This window comes from Perna viridis, chromosome 10 (genome assembly GCF_037379345.1).
Source record: "Perna viridis isolate PV_CMFRI_1.1 ecotype Kerala chromosome 10, ASM3737934v1, whole genome shotgun sequence".
Taxonomy (NCBI): Eukaryota; Metazoa; Mollusca; class Bivalvia; order Mytilida; family Mytilidae; genus Perna; species Perna viridis.
The window spans coordinates 19795004-19815485 of NC_142454.1; the positions used below are offsets into that span (position 1 = coordinate 19795004).

Below are 20482 nucleotides of genomic sequence, written 5' to 3' on the forward strand. Positions count from 1 at the left end.
TTTTGCCTGAATTCATTATTAAAATCTCCATTTGTACACATTTGACTTTGGATGGTTTTGATATCCGAGTTTTCATTTGGTGAAACAAAAGGCAGTGCAATGGTAGACGAATCTAGCAAGCATTTAAGGCTTTTACGCATAGCTGACGTTACTTTTTTGAAACACCTAATCTGTTTCAGTCGGGATTTTAACTGAGTATGGGGAATAGAAGTATACAGTGTTCAAAAAAAAATCATAGGTTTTAATGCTATTATATTCAGATAATAGTCTTGAACTGATTGTCTCCAAGAGATCTTTCGAATTGTTCAGGATCCACATTGAATTAATACCACTACAGGATGACAAGTGTTGAGGTAGGACTGCAGACCCTCTTTGACAGTTGTGAGTATAGAAGTTAAAAGTTTTGAAAGAGGCTTGGTGGTACATTTTCGAGGTTCTGCAATAGCCTTTTATAATTGAAAATGTTAGATGCAATGGGTGAAGTATAAGAATATTAAATATTTGGTATGGATTTATCTTTGAAATATGGGGGAAATTTGTTGGTAACGTTTTGTGATGGAACATGTTAGTCAAATTAATTGCATCTATACCTTTGTTGACAAACGATAGCAACAAGTCAGAAACAGGAGTGTCAAGACCTGTTTTGTAAAGGGAGTGTAGTTGAGTAAGAGGTATAGAATAAAGTTTGGTTCTAATGTGATGAATTCTAAGAGATTTTTGAATGAAAGGAAGGAGACCATCTATGGTGACGTATATTGGCGATGGTCATGACTCTTTTCCCGTCTTGAATTTTTTTCAAAAATTTTCATCACATTTATGCTATTGTTATATTGGCTTGAAAGGTTTTTAAGATGGTTCATTAAGCTCACCAAATGTCATTTGATTTGAAGCGGTAGAAAGTTTTTTGAATTTTAAAAAGGATATAATAACCTCTGTGGGAAAATTAATAATGGTCTTGTACCTGTGGTATAGCTGGGCTACTAGCCGATAATTATAATAATCAGTATGTATGCTCAATAACGCTCAAGGTTGCAGATATTAATTACCAACCATTCTTGAACTCTGTTAGTAAATTTGAAATGATATTCGTGGTAAATAGATATATTTTACAAATGACGCAATATGATTAAAAACGAACTGACAAAGGGCATACAAATGTACACATGGCTCAAATAACATAAATACACAATATGTTTTTATATAACTTTCACATACAAGTGGTTGATCAAGGTTGATAAAAGGGGAGTCGTATCCAGTCGTTTTGAAAATGAGGTTTCAAATATTTATTTGCCCATTTTTGACCATTCTTTCTTTAAAAAATTCTGATTTTTTTCTCACAAGTGGATAAGGGTGTCCCGTTCCCGGGAAACCATCCCTAAATCAGCCAAGGAAAATAAAGAAAATGCGTCTTAGAACAATTTTGGTAAAGTGCCATTGGCCAAAATGTTCAGTGTATAAAGATAGAATTCGAACATTATTTATGGTTCACCTAAAGTCATAATTGTTGTTTTTCTGCATAATGTTGACTACGAAGAATTAATTGATTGCTTTAAACAGTATTTAAACAGTAACAGAGGCTGACTTAATAGCTGATCTGATCAGAAAGAAAGAATATCATTTGGCTAGATCCTTCAGTTTCCGCTATATAGATGACGTATTATCTTTAAACAATCCTAGTTTCGGGGATTTGATACATTGCATCTACCCAAAAGAACTTGAGATAAAGGATACTACAGACACTGTGAAGTCAGCCTCATATCTTGACCTACACTTAGAAATCGATGGTAAAGGAAACCTATTGACCAAACTTTACGACAAACGTGATGACTTTTCATTCAGAATTGACAACTTTCCTTTCATCTGTGGCAACATCCCTTCGGCTACTGCGTATGGAGTGTTCATATCACTCATACGTTATGCCAGAGCTGGCCGAAACTACGCAGACTTTTTGTATCGCCCTAGAACTCTAACAAATAGGCTTCTGGAACAGGGTTATGTTGCTACAAGATTGAAGTCATCACTACAGACGTTTTATGGTCGTCATCATGGATCGTTATGGTGTATCCATCAGCACCATGAAAACTGATTTATTCAACGTGTCATGGTTTTCCTTCCCTCGTATGTCTACCCCGGACTTGACTTTTTATGAGCAAATCTGCGGGTGTTTCTAGAAAGGCAGAGGACGCTTACCCTACCGGTGGACCTGGTCCATGCTCCCAGTTTTTTTATTGGAGTCTGAGTTGCTCATTTACTTTTGTTACTTTGTATGTATGACTTTAGTTACTTTATGTTCTTTGTTGTGTATGTCTGTTTTCCATGTCTGGTCTTTGTCCCTGGAGCCAAAAGATATTCTTTCTTTCTGATCAGATCAGCTATAAAGTCAGCATCATAAGAGTGAAGGAATAGGTCAGCAAGTAGAGGAGCACAATTTGTTCTTATTGGAATGCCGACCGTTTGTTGAAAACCATGTCCACCACACTGGACAAATATGTTGTCGATTAAAAATTCCAGCATTTTGTAAACATCTTCCTCTGTATATTTGGAAGATGATTTGGAATTATTTCTTACAAAGTATGAGGAATCTCTACCAAGAACTATATATTTGTATCTAGGTGTACCATCTGTTTTTGGAAAAACAACGATGTATAATGTTTTTAAGTCGGGATTTTAAATTTTTAAATTTTTAATAAGGGCATATGATATTGAATTATTATCTAAAAAGAAAAAAAATGTGTATACGTGCAATCTTAAGTCTAGCTGCATCCTTTTATTAGAATACCTATAGAAACAAGTTGTGCAAAAATAATATTACCATCACTTAGTACTTCTCTGGGAAAGAATTAGGCAAAATACATATATTTGAGTATGGAATAGGGGCTTGCGAAACACCAGTGACCGTGTTTCTTTAATATCATCTCCACCCGCAATGTTGCAATCCAGAAGTATATCCTGATTCGCAAGTTTAAATCAATAGTTCTTAAAGACGTACACTTGTCGTCAGTATTAAAAGATTTGCTTCCCAGTGCTGCCTACAGAAATAGGAAGAATCTGAAAGAGCATCTTGTTATTTGTTCTTTGAAGAGTGCCACTAGACTCTTCCTGTGAGTTCCTACGACACTTCACCCGACCATCCTGTTCGAAAGGTCCTTTTACCTGGGAACGCAAACGACTTTAATTTAAAAGATGGTATCACCTGTACATCAGAAAACGCCGCTGTGGTTTGTAAACCCTGTACAATGGTGTACGTGGCGAGATCTATCGGAGGTTGGGTGATCGTTTAGTAGAGCACAAAGAAAGCGTCACAATGGAGTTTTGTTCAGTCGGTAAAAGTTTTCTGGAGGCAAACCACAGTGTGGACGACAATAAAATATATGTCCGCTTGGAAACATGTTCTGGGGAACAACAAAGGTTCCCAGAACAGTGTATCGTCAGCTTTCTTGGGATGTCCACCCCTATTTGGAATGTCAAAACCCGCATTATTTAGTAACCAGCATTTTTTTTTGTCAATTGCTTTTCGTCAGCTACACTTACAATATCATTATTTTTCATCTAGAACTTGATGCATATAAACAAAGATGAAGATCAATTTTGAAGGGCACCTTGTCTCTGTGGTGTGTGTCGGCAAAAAGGTTTAAATGGTCAGTTTGTTAATTAACTGAAGCTGTTCATTTTATTTTCCTCTTTGTGATTTCCACTACATGTCTTGTTTAATATTCGGTCGAGAAATGCTTAAATGCCACCTTATTGCTTTTCTTTTTCAAAAAACATTATATAAATATCTTGGTATCTTTTCAATAATTAACACTCGGATACAATTTCTAATCAATGTTTCCAGTTGAACTGTCGAATCATTATTCTAATTTTTACAACTTAACACAATTTTCCTACAAAGGGTGATTCCAGGGGAACTTCCGAAACCGCTACTTAAATCACTGGTAAATTTGGCTATCATTATCAGTCTTGTCATATGTCAAAAAGGCCCTGACCGCCAACTTTTGACCCCGATGAGCGATTTCAATCTCTAGGAATCGAGTATCGATTAGCGGTCGATTGTTGGCCTATTCGAGTACTACTAGATTTATATAGTGGCTGCTTGATACGGTTAAGGGGGGGGAGGCAAAAGTCATTGCAAATATACATCTTATATGTATAGCTTATGTGCCCAAGATTTCTTCTGCAGTGAGGAAGGGACAAAAAATATACACAGAAACTGTTAACTTGCGTAGTGGTATTAATCATATTTTGTTTCTAGAATAAACCTCATTTAAGATCTTTCAGATTTAGAATTCCAGCACAAAATATCGGACATTCAAAAATTTTTAAAACCAAGTTTTATCACTTTGAATGATATATTTTACCACCATTATGACGAACCACACTGTACAAAAAATGCAAAACATACAAAGTTCTAAAAACCGACTTTTTCTTCACTAGTGCTCTAGATTTTACATACAAAACTATTCAGACAAGAAATCATGATGACTTCAGTTTAAATCCATCAAGTAAGTCTATGGGTTAGAAGGCAACTTATGCTGTCTAGTATTGGTCGGAGAAACACAAGAATGATTAGACAAACACTTGTGTGATCACCATTCGGGAATTAACGCAAACAAATTTCAGACATTTCAATCAACAAGTTCGTTCAATGGTTTGAATTCTTGAAAGAAATCTTTCACCCTACAAACAGTTCTGTCCTAAGTGAAAACTACCGTAAGTAAATAGAGGAGTACTGGATACGCAGACCAGGAACGGCATAACATCCAAAGTATGAGAAGTCAATGTAACAATAACGTAAATCGGGTGAATTTATACGACAAATTTTTAAGTTTGTTGATAGAAAATTCTATTTTGACATTTCATATTACCTTACATTTACAACGTACGAGTCCTTGTTTTACTCAGCGTAGAAAGCAAACGGACCATCTGCTAGAATTGTATACCGTTTACAACCTATATTTACTTTACTGTAATACTTTTGTGTGTACATACCCTATCAGTCATTTTAATTTTAAGATAAAAAAAAGGCATCCTTCCCCCCCAAAAAAAACCAAACAAACAAACAAAACAAAACAAAACAAAACAAAACAATAAAACCGAACAAAAACCAAACAATAAAACAAACAAATATGAATATAAATCTTTGACTTTTTTACAATTTTTGAATGTTTTCGTGTATGCATTTTTTGTCGTAATTTCTTGAATATATTATTTTGAGATTTTTTATATTACTTTTTCTATCATGTAAAATGTATGAAATAGCGGAGACGTGCTTCGTTTAAATCCGTGTATCTCCATCAACCCATCTGTCCTAACTTTCACCTCGTCCAAACAGTGAATCAGTATAAAGATTTTCCCGTCAATGAATTTATCAATACAATGCTTAATGTACTTTTTCAGGTGTTCACCTAAGTAGTCCAATTCGTTTCCGTAAATATTGATATGACAAATCACACCTCGTGTACAATGGTACGAGTTTCCAAATGTCAACAAAGTACAGTCAGGAGTAAAACTTCCGACAATAAGGGTTGAACTTAACATTACCAATTGAATATTTTCTTCCAGTAGACGAAATGGTATCCAGTTACACACCAGTCGTTTTTCAGGGAAAAGTTGTCCGCATTTTCTTGAACAATTTAGGATAGATTTGATGTCATCTTCGTCTAGAAGTCTGGTCAAGTTATTGTTTATACATGAGGAATTCATAACGCCGTTTGATACAGTCAAGCATTCGTAATGGATTATTTCCTGAAATATGTTTATATTGAAGTAGTGTTTAATAGAGTTTTCATATATGGAGAACATTAATTCTTTCAATCTTATTTCTAGAATATTTGTCTTGTTTGAAACAGAATGTTAACTCTATTCAAAGTAAAAGTATAGAAATGCACTTTATGAAGAAAAAAAAAACAAAAAAACGCTATCTATATATAATAAATAGTATTTTAAAAGTTATAACACAGTCGATTGAAATAATAAATAAGTTAACATTATAATTCTAAATAAAAGCCCCATTAAAACAATGATAACTTCTACGTACTCTTTCCATAGAAAGGAAAAATTGAGATTCAACGGAATCTGCTTTTCGCATCATCGCTTTGTTTGTGTTGTCAAATGCAGCAACATATTGCTCAACTCCTTGACTTGTTAACTCAATGACCCGCTCATTAAACTGTCCGAATATTCCTTTTCCTTCGTATTCTTTTCTTACCCTTGAAGCTCGGGTAAGAAGCGTTTTCCCGCCATCTACTCGCATAGTAAGTGTAAATGCGACCTAGAAAAAATAGAACATGAACGATACATTGTGAAGTATTGTCAGAATTGGTTTAATTGTTGTAAATAATGAATATGCAATGTGGATTCACACCTCGTTTTAAAAAAAGAAACATCTTATATAGAAAATAAAAATGAAATACAAATTGTCCCATTACCATACATACTCAAGGTTGCTATCACCTTTTTACTCCTTCCGTTTTTATATACACGTACTTATAATTAGGATATTAAAAAAAAAACGCCGCCGGTAAAACCCCGACTTGGAGGGAAATACATGTACGTGTAACAAAACTATAAACATAATTATCTGACAGAGAGATATTTCTTCTGGCCATATGAAGCGTTCGAACAAACATTGTTTGCGCTGCAATCCCTACATACTGCCAAATTGTACATTATATTACGTGTATCATTATTACTGGGAGAACATTTAGGTATTTAGGTAAAAGAAAAGACCAAAAAAAAAAAAACGTAATCTAAAAATAAAAACTAGGTGCTCCTGGTATATTTGTTAAATACAAGGTGGGAGTTTTGTTTGTTTTTTTTTTAAATAGGTAGTTACTTGTCACGCTTGTCACGCTGTAGCCTGACTTGTAGGGTGAAGTATCCTCGATATTAAAGGAGACATGACACAAAAATATCATTTTCATGTTTATATTTATAAAAAAAATCTATATGAAAATTATAGTATGTTTAGATACGAGTATAATACATGTTTACTCATCAGGTTAATGCTAAATAAAGTTATAATGATTTATTTCTGTTATCATGACGACCTAATTAATATGCATAAATGAAAACCGGAAGTAACGTCATTGGTTCTCAATCTCCATTTGGGTGCAATGAAAATGTATACACGTGCCCGAAAAAAAAAAAACAACTTGTATTTATAATGCAGAGTGGTCCAATGAACTGTGTGTGAGTGCAATAATCGTGTTTAGAAAGTATGTAGACTAAAGTTCTTCTCGTATTCTGTCAGCTTTTTATTTTTGTTAGTCATAGATACCCGCGTGGCGAAAACACACCTAATTTGCACACTATTATAAAGACTTGAACAGGAGGTTGCACATGAATAGTGACATTCTGTGTATCACTCTTTCTTTTGTCTTACGAATTCTGAAATAAAACAATTTACGTGGAGAATTTGACACAATACATAATTTATAATAGGCGACCCTAGGTTAGTTTAAGGGAGCTTTTCTGGTACGAACAATGTTTTTTATAGGTCACTTAAAATAATTAATTTTAGCAAAAAAGATTAAGGACACGAGGAAGCTTCAACACGAAACCTTTAGGCCACACCAAATTAATGTCTTGTTCGACTTAATCGCCGCTCCGATCCGGTCCGACATTTTCCCGCGTTTTAGTTATCGGCGATCATTTCCGGTTCGTTTTGTTTGCACTTTGCAGTCGGAAACTTCACCAAAACAACGTTTAAAAGTGATACATGGATGATTCTGTCAACGTTATCACTTCTGTCTGGGAGAAAGGCAAGAATATTCGTCCAAATACGTTGTTTAATGTGAAGAAGTCGACGACTTTTAGCGACGTATTCGAAAAAAAGTATTGGCAATGACGACACCCTTCTAAACATCGAAATTGGATGTTCTGTGTCCGATATAAAATCTTCAAATCTTGTCGTCGTCAATTAGGCAGCAACGTCTCAGTTTGTGAAGAATTTGGGTTGAAATTTGTAAAATTTGTCGTTTCTAAACCCGAGAGTCCTGCGGGGAGTCCTGTTCCGTCTTGTTCAAATTCAGGCAAAAAAAATGCTTTCAAGATTTTGATGGGTACAGCCAAAGCTACGGAAGTTCCGGACAAAATCACTTCAGATGATAAACTGATAGCTCCCCAAAGGTTATACAATGACATTATTGATTTCCTTAAAGGAGAAAATTTAAGATGGAATGCAAGTTGCATTGAAAGTGGGGAGAAAACTGTTAGGGTTTTGAGGGATGTTCTATTGCACACAACTTCTCATCATGATAGATTTTCAGAAGCTGGTTGTAGGTTTCCTGACAAGTTAAAGAGGTTTTCTGGGTATAATGACTGGAAGAAAAATCGACATCAAAACCTGTCATTCAGTCTGAAAAACTTGACGAGTATTGTGATGACTTGATCAGTATCATGGAACTGCCATCAAACAATACTGGTTCCAATAAAAAATTAATAACTTTAATACAAGAGTTACTTGAGAGCATAAGAAAGATGAGCTCTAGAATGAAAAAAGATAACAAAACTCATAAGAGTGTATTTCATCGTAGGTCTGAACCAGCCCGTATCCCAGAAAGGGACTGTTCTTCTGAGGTTAGGTCAAAGGTTGCAAATGTCCGATACAAGTACAGGGTTTTAGATAGATTTGTTGAGCGCCAGGGTCATTACACTATCGTGGACTTGAGTGATTTGACTTCAGAATTTGACAGGTATGATAGGCGCAAGTATATTGCAGACTTGCAACTTTCACAAACAGTCATGATTTATAAAATGGCTTATGGAAACAGTATAGGTACTTTGACTATTATCTGGTCTGTACCTAATGAGCCATCACCTGAGCGTGAAACTAGATGTGCACAGGTAATGACTCGAGTCAATGCAGACTTACCTACTTATTCCTCAAGAGATATGAGGAAAAATTTCATAGAGAAATACACCTCCCATTTAAAAGGTTCAAAAAGTGTGCTTCGTCACTTGTATAGGGAGTTAACAAATGATAGCAGTGCTCCAGATTCTCAGGAACATGGTATAATTGACGAAAGAGTAGCCCAAATACTTTTGTCCTCGGACGATTCCGAGTTATTAATGGATCATAGGGCTCTTAATGGTCAACCTGGGGAGACAAAATGTTGTTTTTTATGATGAATGTGAAAAGTTCTTTCAAGAAAAACTAGCCCCAGTAGTGAATGAACGTAGACATAGGCAAGAGTTATATATGCCCCTTGCTATATCTATAGAAGATTTAAGGTCACAAGTAAAAGAAAGACTACCTGAGGATGTTCCCGTGCCGTCATCAGAATCCCTCAGACTCCAGTTTTTTCCGTCACACCAATATGCAAATACTGCACTAAAGTATCCAGGAAGGTTTGATATAAAATTTAAAGTCCAGTCTCGCCTTAGCCATGCTGATCATTTTGATTCAAAATATGTTTTTACTCAGTAGCAGTATATGAAACAGATGGCTGTCAAATATAGAGATAATGCTGTTATGTGTTGTCTCGATGACAAAGCTATTGTTCCGGTCAGGGAACCAGAAATTCAGATTTCCACTGGTGTTCGTGGGCACAAGGTTCTTGCCCCTTTATCAGGAAGTCATCTCTCTGCTTGCGACCATGATTTTCATACATGTGGAATTGTACCCTCTGTGGTAATGATCAGTACTATCCCTGAAAATTCATCAGACTCCCTTTTTAATGGTACAGTGCATGTTTCAGTGAAAGATAAGATTTTCCAGCCTTCAACTGCAATGCGGCATGCCACAGAATTACTTAGCATTCTAAGAACATACGAGTCAAATGATGATGTGAATTTAGAAAAACCAATTCTTTTCTCTTTACTGATGGTGGGCCTGACCAAAGGGCGACATTTGACACAGTTAAACTTTCTCTTTTGGTCCTTTTTATTCAGCTTGATTTAGATATGTTGGTGGCATTGAGAACAGCCCCACATCATAGCTGGGTCAACCCAGCTGAAGGATGTATGTCCATTTTAAACTTGGCCCTGCAGCATGTTGCTCTTGCTCGAGAAAAATGACAGATGAATTTGAAAAAGCAATAAAAAATAAGAGCTCTTTATCTGCTGTCCGTAAAAATGCAGAGCGATCTAATGCTTTTAAAGAGGCATTGATTGCTTCTATGGACCCCGTTATAGCTCTGTTGAAAAACCGTTTTGGAAGAATGAAGCTGAAAGGTGAATCACTGATTGTACATGATGCTGCAACTGATGAAGCCCTGAAATCAGTTGTTGATCCCATTTGTAATATTTTAAGTGACAATAGCTTGACCTCAGATATTGACAGTAAAGGCCTGAAATCTCATGCAGAGTTTTATAAATTCACCAATTCTCATGGCAAAAGCACTCACTATTGTTTTCAACTGAAAAAGTGCACACAGCCAGACTGTGGTTACTGTGTTTTAAATCCATCAACGTTAGAGAAGTTTGAAAACCTGCATTTTCTGCCTGACCCTATTCCAGATAAAGAGAATGTGTCGTATCAAACATTTCAACAGGTTTTTCATACATGTACTGTTAGTGATATATGTTTGGTTACAGTTATACTGTATAAATGTATGACATAATTTTGCTGGTGATTCAGTGTTTTTTTTTAAATCATCTTAAATCCCCCACATTTAAACACAAGTATACATACACTTTCTATTCCATTTTTAATTTTTTATACAAAAGGTTTTGATTGATTGATTGAAAATTAGAATTCGTACTTCAGTAGACCAAATTTCAACTTGTCATGTCCATGAAAAAATACTGATCTGTGTCTATCATTCAATATACACCTTGACTGTTTTGTATACAGACAAAATCTACCAGTCTGGACTACAATATGTGACCCAATATACAAATGTATGCACTTATTCACAAGCGTTTGTGATTCATTTATAGTTGACTTAAACTTTGAATTGATTTTTTTAATCTTTTACAGTTATATGGTACCAATACAACAGATATGCACAGACCGTCTCTGCAGGAGCCATTCATGTCTAACTTAGTAGACAAAGACAACAAAGCCCTTTTAAATGCAGGAAAAGTGAGGGCAGTAATAAATTGCTCGGAATGTAATAAGCCTAGATGTCTATACGCAGCAACAAAATTAACTGTTGATCAGGTATGAGGTCACTGTTATTGCATCTACAGATTTAATTAAAAGTTCAGGAATTAAGATCGTTATGAAATACAAGAAAAAATACATGTATGAGTTTAAATTTAGTTGAAAAAGGAATGTTGATTTGTTGATTTAAAAATATGTTTTTGACAGTTTTCCTTTCTGTTTTAAGCACTATCACTTCACAGCACCAAGTTTAAGTTTAGGCAAAAGCGCCTTACGAAGAAACAGAAGAGATAATTCTGAGGCTTTATTATGATTGATACCAGACAAACTGTTAACTTTTTGTGTTCTTTTTCGTAAATTTATTTTTCAACTTTTCCATGGGATATGAAATGTGAAAGTTGTTATTATTCATTCAAACGAACTGTTGTTCATGGATCTAGAGATCTAGCAGTATTTTTGTGACATTTTCAGTAAATGAATATAAAAAGAACCTTTATAATAAAATTTAATATGCTGTTTTCATGGTCTGCACAATAAAATTTTGAAACATTTTGCCCTATTTTTATCCTGGAAAGTGAAGGTTGATGCGAATATGTAGTAAATGTCAAGGTGACAACATCCCATCTCTGTAGTAACTGGCTGAAAATAAGACATCTAGAGATTGCCACATCAGTTTATTTGACCTATAGAATAGACAGGGAAAATACATCATATACTCATGATACTGGACAACCACGTCATTTTAAATGAATACACCTTTTTAGAAGTTAAAAAACAGTAATTCGATGGGAAAACAATTTTTCGCTCCATCAAATTTAAAAAAAAAAAAAAAATTCGCTCGCCGCCCCACTATTTTTGTCTTAAAAATCCGAAGAACAAGAAACATTTTTTGGTGTGGCCTTATGGGTTCTCAAATAAAATAACATGTTCGTATTATCTTATAGCTGTACTTACGGGGTGCTGGTACACTTGTCAGGAGTAGCATTCCGTAAAAAGAGGGGTGAAATCAATATTTTCATCGAAGATTGAGTTTGGAACAGTTTAAATCTTAAAATGTGAATTTTGTAATATGTAAAAAGTTCAATCGAACATGACAGAAGATAATGAAATATTTCTATGTAATCTTCGAAAAGAAGTGGTGTCTTCTCTCTGTGGATTCTAGTCTTCACATATGTAATAGTTAAATATTTCTGTCATTGTTTATCATTTTCTTCTCGAAGTTGTTTAAATTGATACAAACTTCCAATATCTTCACTCTCAGTTGTAGAAATCATGTAAAAAGTACAGAAGCCCCACGCATTGCAACCACTCAATATATGAATTGAGAACCAATGACGTAGCGCGGTCACATGTTCACATGGCTAATTCAAATTGGGCCATCGTGGTGAAATTCTAGATATTTCCAAACGCTTAAATTGTTTGGTACATTGCCAATCTAGTTTCCCTGAATTATGGTATATAGAGGGATGGGAAATGTGCATGAGTATTAGGAGCGGGGATTTTGAATTGGGGAGGGTGGGGAAATAATTTTTAAAATATATATTGATATGAAAAATGTAATGAGTTTAATCAAAAATAACATTTTAAACATTAAAGAATTTCAAAATAGGAAATTCATTTCGATGATGTCAACATGTGACAAAAACATACAATGGGGATTTTACAGGGGGTGGGGAATGGGGGATAGTATCTGTTGTAATTGGAAAATTAACACCATTCAAGAACTGTATTCAATTCAATAATGTATATATTTACTAAAAATGCAATGGACTATCTATTGGGGGAGTGGTATATGATGTAATTGGGAATTGTATACCATTCAAGGGCAGTATTAGAAAAATAAAACTTACAAACTCGTCGTTTATTACAGCAGCATAACCCTGAAACGATGGGTGTCCGATGACGTCGTGGTATATAGCGGAAAGATAATCAAATCCACCATAAACATTACTTCTGATATCCATCACATTTTTATAATCTTCATATCCAACTTTCCTTATTTCAAATGCCATGTTCAACGTTAAAAAGATCAGATGCAATTGTGATCTTGTATCATATCTTATATATGACGAGTCATGAAACCTAATAAGATAAGAAAAAAAATAATATGCATGTTTCATACGTTTCTGTAACATTGGTTAAAACTGAATAAATTTTCTTAATATAATACTTTATTATATTAATTTTCAAGAGCAACACTATGTGTCAATGAAGTACATGTATTATGCAATGTGCTAAAGCAAGGTGAATTCGGCTATTTGAAAAAAAAATACCTGATCGTTTTGAGGATCCAATCTCTGCATGTAAAAATTGTTTGTTGTTGCCGCTGAAGGATGAGGCAAATAGGCGGTAACAATTTTGCATTTATATTTCTTTAAAAAATAATAAAAAAAAAACATTTTGAATTTGAAGTTAATAATTATGTAGAAACAATTAATATTTTTATGAATAAGCTGAAATATAGAAGAAACGATTTGCATTGTATATTGTAAAGAAAATAACTCTAGAACTGAATTATTTTTCCGACTTAAATGCGATCATAAATCACAAGAGAATCAATGTAATGCCTTTTTAAAGCCGTGTTAAAAAACTACAGCAAAGACACTGATCATGATCATGTTTACTTTTAGAAACAAATTAGGTTAAATGTAGGAAACAAAATAAAACACAAAAAACAAACAAACAAACAAAGCACGATCAAATACACATTTAGACTAACCTGTAAAGTAAAACTAAGCTATGAAAGCAGTGTTATTACCTTGATCCTATGGTAAAGGTTAACCTTAAGTTTGAAACGTCAAAATACTGATATTACATTACAGATATTGATTCACCAATCTTGTAGACTATCTTTGTATGTCACGAAATCAGTACAAAACGTTTGTTCTATTTAGAAAACTAGTATGGAGTATTCATATCACTCATATAACTCATACGTTATGCCAGAGCTTTAGGAAACTACGCAGACTTCGTTTTGTATCGTGCTAGACTTCTAAAAAGTAGGCTTCTGGACCAGGGTTTTGTTGCTACAATATTGAAGTCATCGCTACAGAAGTTTTACGGTCGTCATCACGAACTCGTGGATCGTTACGGTGTATCCATCTGCGCCATGAAATCTGATTTGTTCAACGTGTCATAGTTTTCCTTTCCTCTTTCGACAACCCCGGACTTGATTTTTTTATGAGCAACTCGGCGAGTGTTTTTAGAAAGCAGAGGACGCTTACCATAACGGTGCACCTGGTCCATGCCTCCAGTTTTTAGTGGTGTCTGAGATACTCATTTTCTTTTGTTACTTTGTATGTATTATTTTTGTTATTTTATGTTCTTTGTTGTGTATATCTGTTTTTCATGTCTGGTCTTTGTCCCTGAATTACATTCTTTTGATTACCGTTAGAATATAAGTACCCTTGATTACTCTTGCACAAAAATGAATTTTAACCTCAAGTAAAGTCTCATATTTAAACAATTTATATTCTAATACATTATTTTAGCTAAATATAAAACGAAAATTGAAAGAACATTTCAAGGAGGATTTAATAAGTTTTTGTGTACAGGTAAACAGAAACTAACTTTGAGATGACTGTTGATTACTCTCAGTTGTCAATTCAATAAATACTCTTAACATCTTTGTTATTGTGGAAAAGCTGTTATTAAAAGTGTTATTTTTCACTATATTTTTTTTTTATAAATTTATTTCATTCATATTTCATATTTTTCATTTTTGACTTTTTTCATTTTTATCTGTTCTCTTCAAAAGTCTGAGTAGCTCTACCCTTCATTGTATTTTGCATTTTCATTGCCCAATCTCAAAATTTACTTTTTTATTACTATTTGTTACAGTGAATTATACTGGAGGTTTGGTCGTTCTATGTTTTACTCTAGTGAGCAGTACTTTCAAGTGGAATGAATACTCTGGGTTTTTCATAGAATGTCAATGTAGAACCAAGAGGCTAGTACACCGGAGTAAGAGTTGCCAGCAAAAAAGTTATTTTCGTAATGAAGCTATTAACTCAAATTTGACTGTTTGTGATTTCCCATAAATATCTTGTTTAATATTTGCTAGATGTTTTAGATGATTTATGAATTGATGTTGTAAGACATAATGTGAACTATGGTTTATACTTTATTTCGTGTTTGAATGACACACTTTATACATTCATAGCAGAAATGAGTATTAATGGCTGAATTAACATTATAAACTAGTAAGCATGACTATTAGAGGAGAAATAAGGTATATCTCAAAATTAAGAAATATCCTATAGAGGTAAATAACACTCGATTGCTTGGTCAGACAAGCAGATAGTATAAGTATAATTATAACTTCAGGTTTTTTTTTTATAAAAGAGGTTTAAATGGAAGCAATACTTTAATTTATTTCAGTAAAGGCCTATTATACATAAAGAAAAGTTTTAAAAAGAATCACCATTATGTAGTGATAGCAGTGTACAAGGATTTTTCAGAAATTGAGGTTTCCTTGAGAAAAATCCATATAAAATCAACTTTCCCACAGTCAATGACTGCTTTTCTTACACAACAAATCCTTACAGCATATGAAGTTTTCAACTTGCCACGGGAAAGTGTAACTAAGTACCTACCTTTCCCTGACCCAAAATTCACTTGCCCCGGGTAACGGGAAATAGGAATCGTAGAACACGGCCATTAAATACTGATATGAAGTTTTTAATATGTTTAAATCCACATTTTTCCTGTAAATTTGGATACCTGGGGCCTCTTGTTTACCTTATATTTCATCATAAACATACTACAAATTACAAAAAGCCTACAATTCCTGACAGGTTATTATATGATTGAATCTTCTATCCCTAAAACTTGGTACTATCTCAGAAGATGCAATTTTGTATTGAATATAATGCATTAGGAACCATACACTTGTCTAAATTATACATTTTTGGGATGTCATATAAGGATCATTATATGAAAAGTTAAGGAGTTATCTATCTTTTAAGTGAAATAGAAGAAAGGGTCCTAAGCAACAAGAACATGTACAAAATGCAGAAAAAATAAGACATGTCAATAACAGAGCACTTATAGAGTATAGGGAGACATTAAGTACAGTAACTGCTGACTCAAAAAAAAAAAACCCATATATCTTAGTACATGTATATGTGTATTTCAACTATCTAGACTGAATTCTTCAACTTCAGATACAGAATGAACCATAAAAACATCTGGTTTGTTTGTTTGTTTGTTGGGGTTTAACGTCCGAGCAGCAATATTTCAGCTATATTCAGACGATAAAAAACATCTGGAACATAAATTTCTTCATTTTAGCCAAATATCAGTGTAGGTAGATCAGTACTATTTATTTTGCCAATAGGCAAAATGGTGAACTTTCGGAAAATTTCACCCTTTTAAAATAATGTTGGAGATAGTAACTGACTTTTATCCAGTTCTATCTTCATTTTCCTATCCGAAAAATGTGACCAAATTCACAGTTTAACCATTTACCTTTTATGTTCTAAACAGATGATGTTTGGGGTAAAAGCCCCCGGCCCTCGCCCAATTTCTGATGAAGATACACAAATTAAAAACATAACATAATGCTATATGAAATGGCTTAAAAAACATAATGAAATTACATTCTGGTTATCTGTCTCTTTTTCACTCTTGATAGTATCATATCCATTCTAAGTGGGGACTAACACTATAGGTATGGTACAGAATTCAAACTCCTGCTAGATTTTAATCTTAATATTCTGTATTTCTAAATTCAGATTTTGAGATGAGGATAAAGGAAATTCAAAAACATTACGGTAACCATGGGTAACTTCACTAAAAAAACTCAATGAAAGTTGAAAAATGAATTTTGATTTAATAACAAAAAACAAATAAAATATATATTAAACAAGAAGTTGTCCAACAATTTTGACTCAAGATAACTTTGATAGGACTTATCATTAGGATAATTTCAGTAAATGAAAGTGTAAATATATATTATAGTTTTCAAGACATTGGCTGAAAACTGTAAAAAAAACCAAAAAAAACAAAAAAAAACATTTTCCCCTGTCAAGGGCAATAACTCTTATAAGATGCGTCTGACAAATTTTATGCCTGAAGACTTTTGTAATCCTAAAAATAAGGATCATTTCAGCTATGAAAGAATTTGGCTAAACTGAAAGGTTTTGGATATATGCAATAAACTACTGTCTGACCATTATGTTCTATTTTCAGTAACAGTGACCATGTTTTTCAACAGATCAAAAAAACCCACGTCAATGCTATACAGGATACCCAAGAGAACACTTATACCTAGTTTTGCTTCAATTGGTAAAATAGTGTCAGAGGAAAAGATTTTTGAAAGAAATAAAATTAAAAATAGCAAAAACCTTTGAAAAAGGGTAATAACTCCAACATGGCTTAATAGATAAAAATGAATATTTGACCACAGATAGATCTCATCATGATGAATACTTTTACTCCTTTCAGAATGGGCTAAACCCAAACCGTTTTGGAGATATATGCGAAAAACTATTGCCTGACCGCTATGTCCTTTTTTTAGTAACAGCGGCCATGTTTTTCGAGGGATCAAAAATCCACACATCAGTTCTATGCAGGATACCAAGTTTGGTTCCAATTGGTCAAGTAGTGTCAGAGAAGAAGATTTTTGAAAGAAATAACATTAAAAATAGCAAAACACGTCGAAAAAGGGCAATAATTTCAACATGGCTTCATAGATTAAAATGAAAATTTAAAAGCAGATAGATCTCATCATGCTGAACATTTTTACCTATTTGGCTAAACCTAACTGTTCTGAAGATATATGCGAAAAACCACTGTCCGTCCCCTATGTTCTATTTTTAGTAACAACGGCCATGTTTTTCTACGGATAAAAAATTCCCAAATCAGCTCTATGCAGGATACACCAAGGAACATTCATACCAAGTTTGGTTTAAACTGGTTAAGTAGTTTCAGAGGATAAGAGTTTTGAAAAAATGTTAACGACGGACGATGACGGTCGCCAAGTGAGGGCAATAGCTCACATATAGCCTTCGGCAAAACATTTTGACTAAACTGAGAGTATGAAAATATTAAAATTTTATCAAATTGGGATAATATATACTCAATTTTTATTCTCAAGAGAGTAACTATTACCGCTTAGGGAATGATCACCATGAAATCATAAACAGATATAGTTCGGAAAACATTTTAATAAATCTTGTAAAAATCAACAAACCAAAGTTCAAGCTATTGAGCCAAAACAGAATGTCTATGAATGACGGAGACAATGAAGACACTGAAAATGGCAACAAAGCATCATACCATTATACAACAACAAAATTTTTGCACTTGATTAAAACCATTTATTATACCATCATTAGTGTGATAGGGTTAGCTGCACATTTCTAATGGCTGACACTCAATTTATTCGATTTCATATTCTAATTTGATATTCAGTTCTCCAGTTTAATTAACTGTGAACTAACAAACCATCAAGAAACTTAATATCGCCCAGGAATAGCTCTACTTAAATCAACAATGAAATGCTTTGCAGGACACAGCTTGATACGAACACAGAGGTCAAATCTGGAGCAGCTAGGGACAATATGGACACACTTATTCAAACTTGATACAACTTTGAACTTAAGATTACTATTAGATATAAAACACAGGATACGTATATGACCAGAATCTTAGTTCCTACTTTTGGCCCTTATTCTTAATCGGTTTCAGTTAAAACCTCAAAGGGCACCTTGTAGTTTCGGGCACCTTTGTGCTCCCATATTCTTACTTTGCTCTACTAACAATCCAAAATACCAGTCTTCCCTTCATCATATGGCAACTTGTAGTAAAATTTATATCAGATCCATTCACTTTTTCGCAAGTAATTGTCCGGACATGCTTGTTCCAGACATCTTTTGTGGCCTCTCATTCCAAAATTCTTGAAGTCTTAATCCTCAAAATGAATCCAAGTCTTCTTTTGGTGATGAAGCACCTTCTAATACAGTCATATTCAAAGAGATCACTTTATTAAAACATGTAATAGTCAAATTATTGTCTGGACTTCAGGACAAACTTAACTCCCAAAATCAATACCAGTCTGAGTATTGTCATGTAGAATATTGTGGAATACAGTCATAGTCATTCATATTCTTTAACTAGAGTTATACATTTAAATTTGATAAAATGCTCGTTTTTGGCCTTTTTCACTTTGATAATTCTAAACCGGTTAGAACCATAAGACACAAAATCAATATTAACCTTCCTTTTGCAGTTTGTAGCCTTGTTAATAAATCTTGTAAAAATCAACAAAACAAAGTTCAAGTTATTGAGCCAAACCAGAATGTCTATGGATGACGTAGACATTGTGAAGACATTGACAATGGCAACAAAGCATTATACCATTATACAACCACAGAATTTTTGCACTTGATTAAAATCTTTTATTATACCATAAGTGATATCTGCAGTCCATTTTTGAGAATTTTGTCAAAAACATCAGATAAAATATTCAGGATATTAAACTCACAGATACACATTGGTCAGTAGACAGAGGTTCCGCTCCACACTGTGGCTTTATTTCATCAATTAATCAGAGAATACTTCTCCTCATAGAAAAACAGTTTTAGTTGCATGAATCCAGTAACAATCAGGTACTATTTAATAAAAAAAATATTTGATCTTTATATAATGTAAGCACTTGTCTTCAGAAATTTAATCAACTTCAGTCTGGTCTCCAACTTATAAAGTTTGTAATGGTGAACAGATATAGTTTAAATTTCTGTTTATTTATTTATTATTAGAAAAAACTCAGCTGCAGTTTACTGCGTAACAGGAGTATATAAATGTATATATAAATATAAAGTAAATACATATAAATACAAAATATCACACATAAAGTTATCAAGACAATATTTTCACAATATTATTGCATACAAATAGCATATCTAATTAAACATCTTTTGCAGTTTTTGCATGAATATCGACACATTTATTAATACCTTTATATTGCAAAATTTTATCATGCCATACATTTTTTCTCTACTTGGATACCTCGTATAATATGATGGTATAAACTTTCTTCTTAAGTCTAAAACTACATTATTATTACACGCACAAAAATAATGATATTCGTCCCCAAGACCAGTTCCACAAATTCTACATATTCTATCTTCCCTTTGGATATTCCTCAACCTCCCCATTTCAATGGGAAACTTTATATTACATACCCTTAATCTACAAAAATTTATCCGTTAACTCAACTTTAATTTTAAAAGATAAGGCTCCAATTGAAATTCATGTTTAAAATTAGAATAATATTCACCTCTAGACGAGTTGTTCATATCAGTAAACCATTTTTGAATAAAGTGGTCTTGAAGACGCTGCTTGACGTTAATTTTCATAAAATTACCATTAACATTCTCTTGGATATTCCATATTTCACTGAGTCCACAGTTATCAAATATAGATTTT

General features: G+C 33.5%; 1 protein-coding gene and 1 pseudogene across 1 annotated transcript in view; one reads left to right on the forward strand and one right to left on the reverse strand.

Moving 5' to 3' along the window:
• Nucleotides 1-5192: 5192 nt before the first annotated feature.
• Nucleotides 5193-20482, reverse strand: part of LOC148604861 (uncharacterized) — a 66166-nt gene continuing 50876 nt past the window's right edge. The window contains exons 11-14 of the mRNA XM_088547523.1: nt 16520-16577; nt 12901-13132; nt 6005-6271; nt 5193-5745 (exon numbers count right to left, since the gene is read on the reverse strand). Of these exons, the coding sequence (XP_088403649.1) occupies nt 5221-5745; nt 6005-6271; nt 12901-13132; nt 16520-16577 (1082 nt within the window). The 3' untranslated portion in view covers nt 5193-5220. The remainder of the gene's footprint in view (nt 5746-6004; nt 6272-12900; nt 13133-16519; nt 16578-20482) is intronic.
• LOC148604862 (uncharacterized) lies at nt 8060-11363 on the forward strand (annotated as a pseudogene).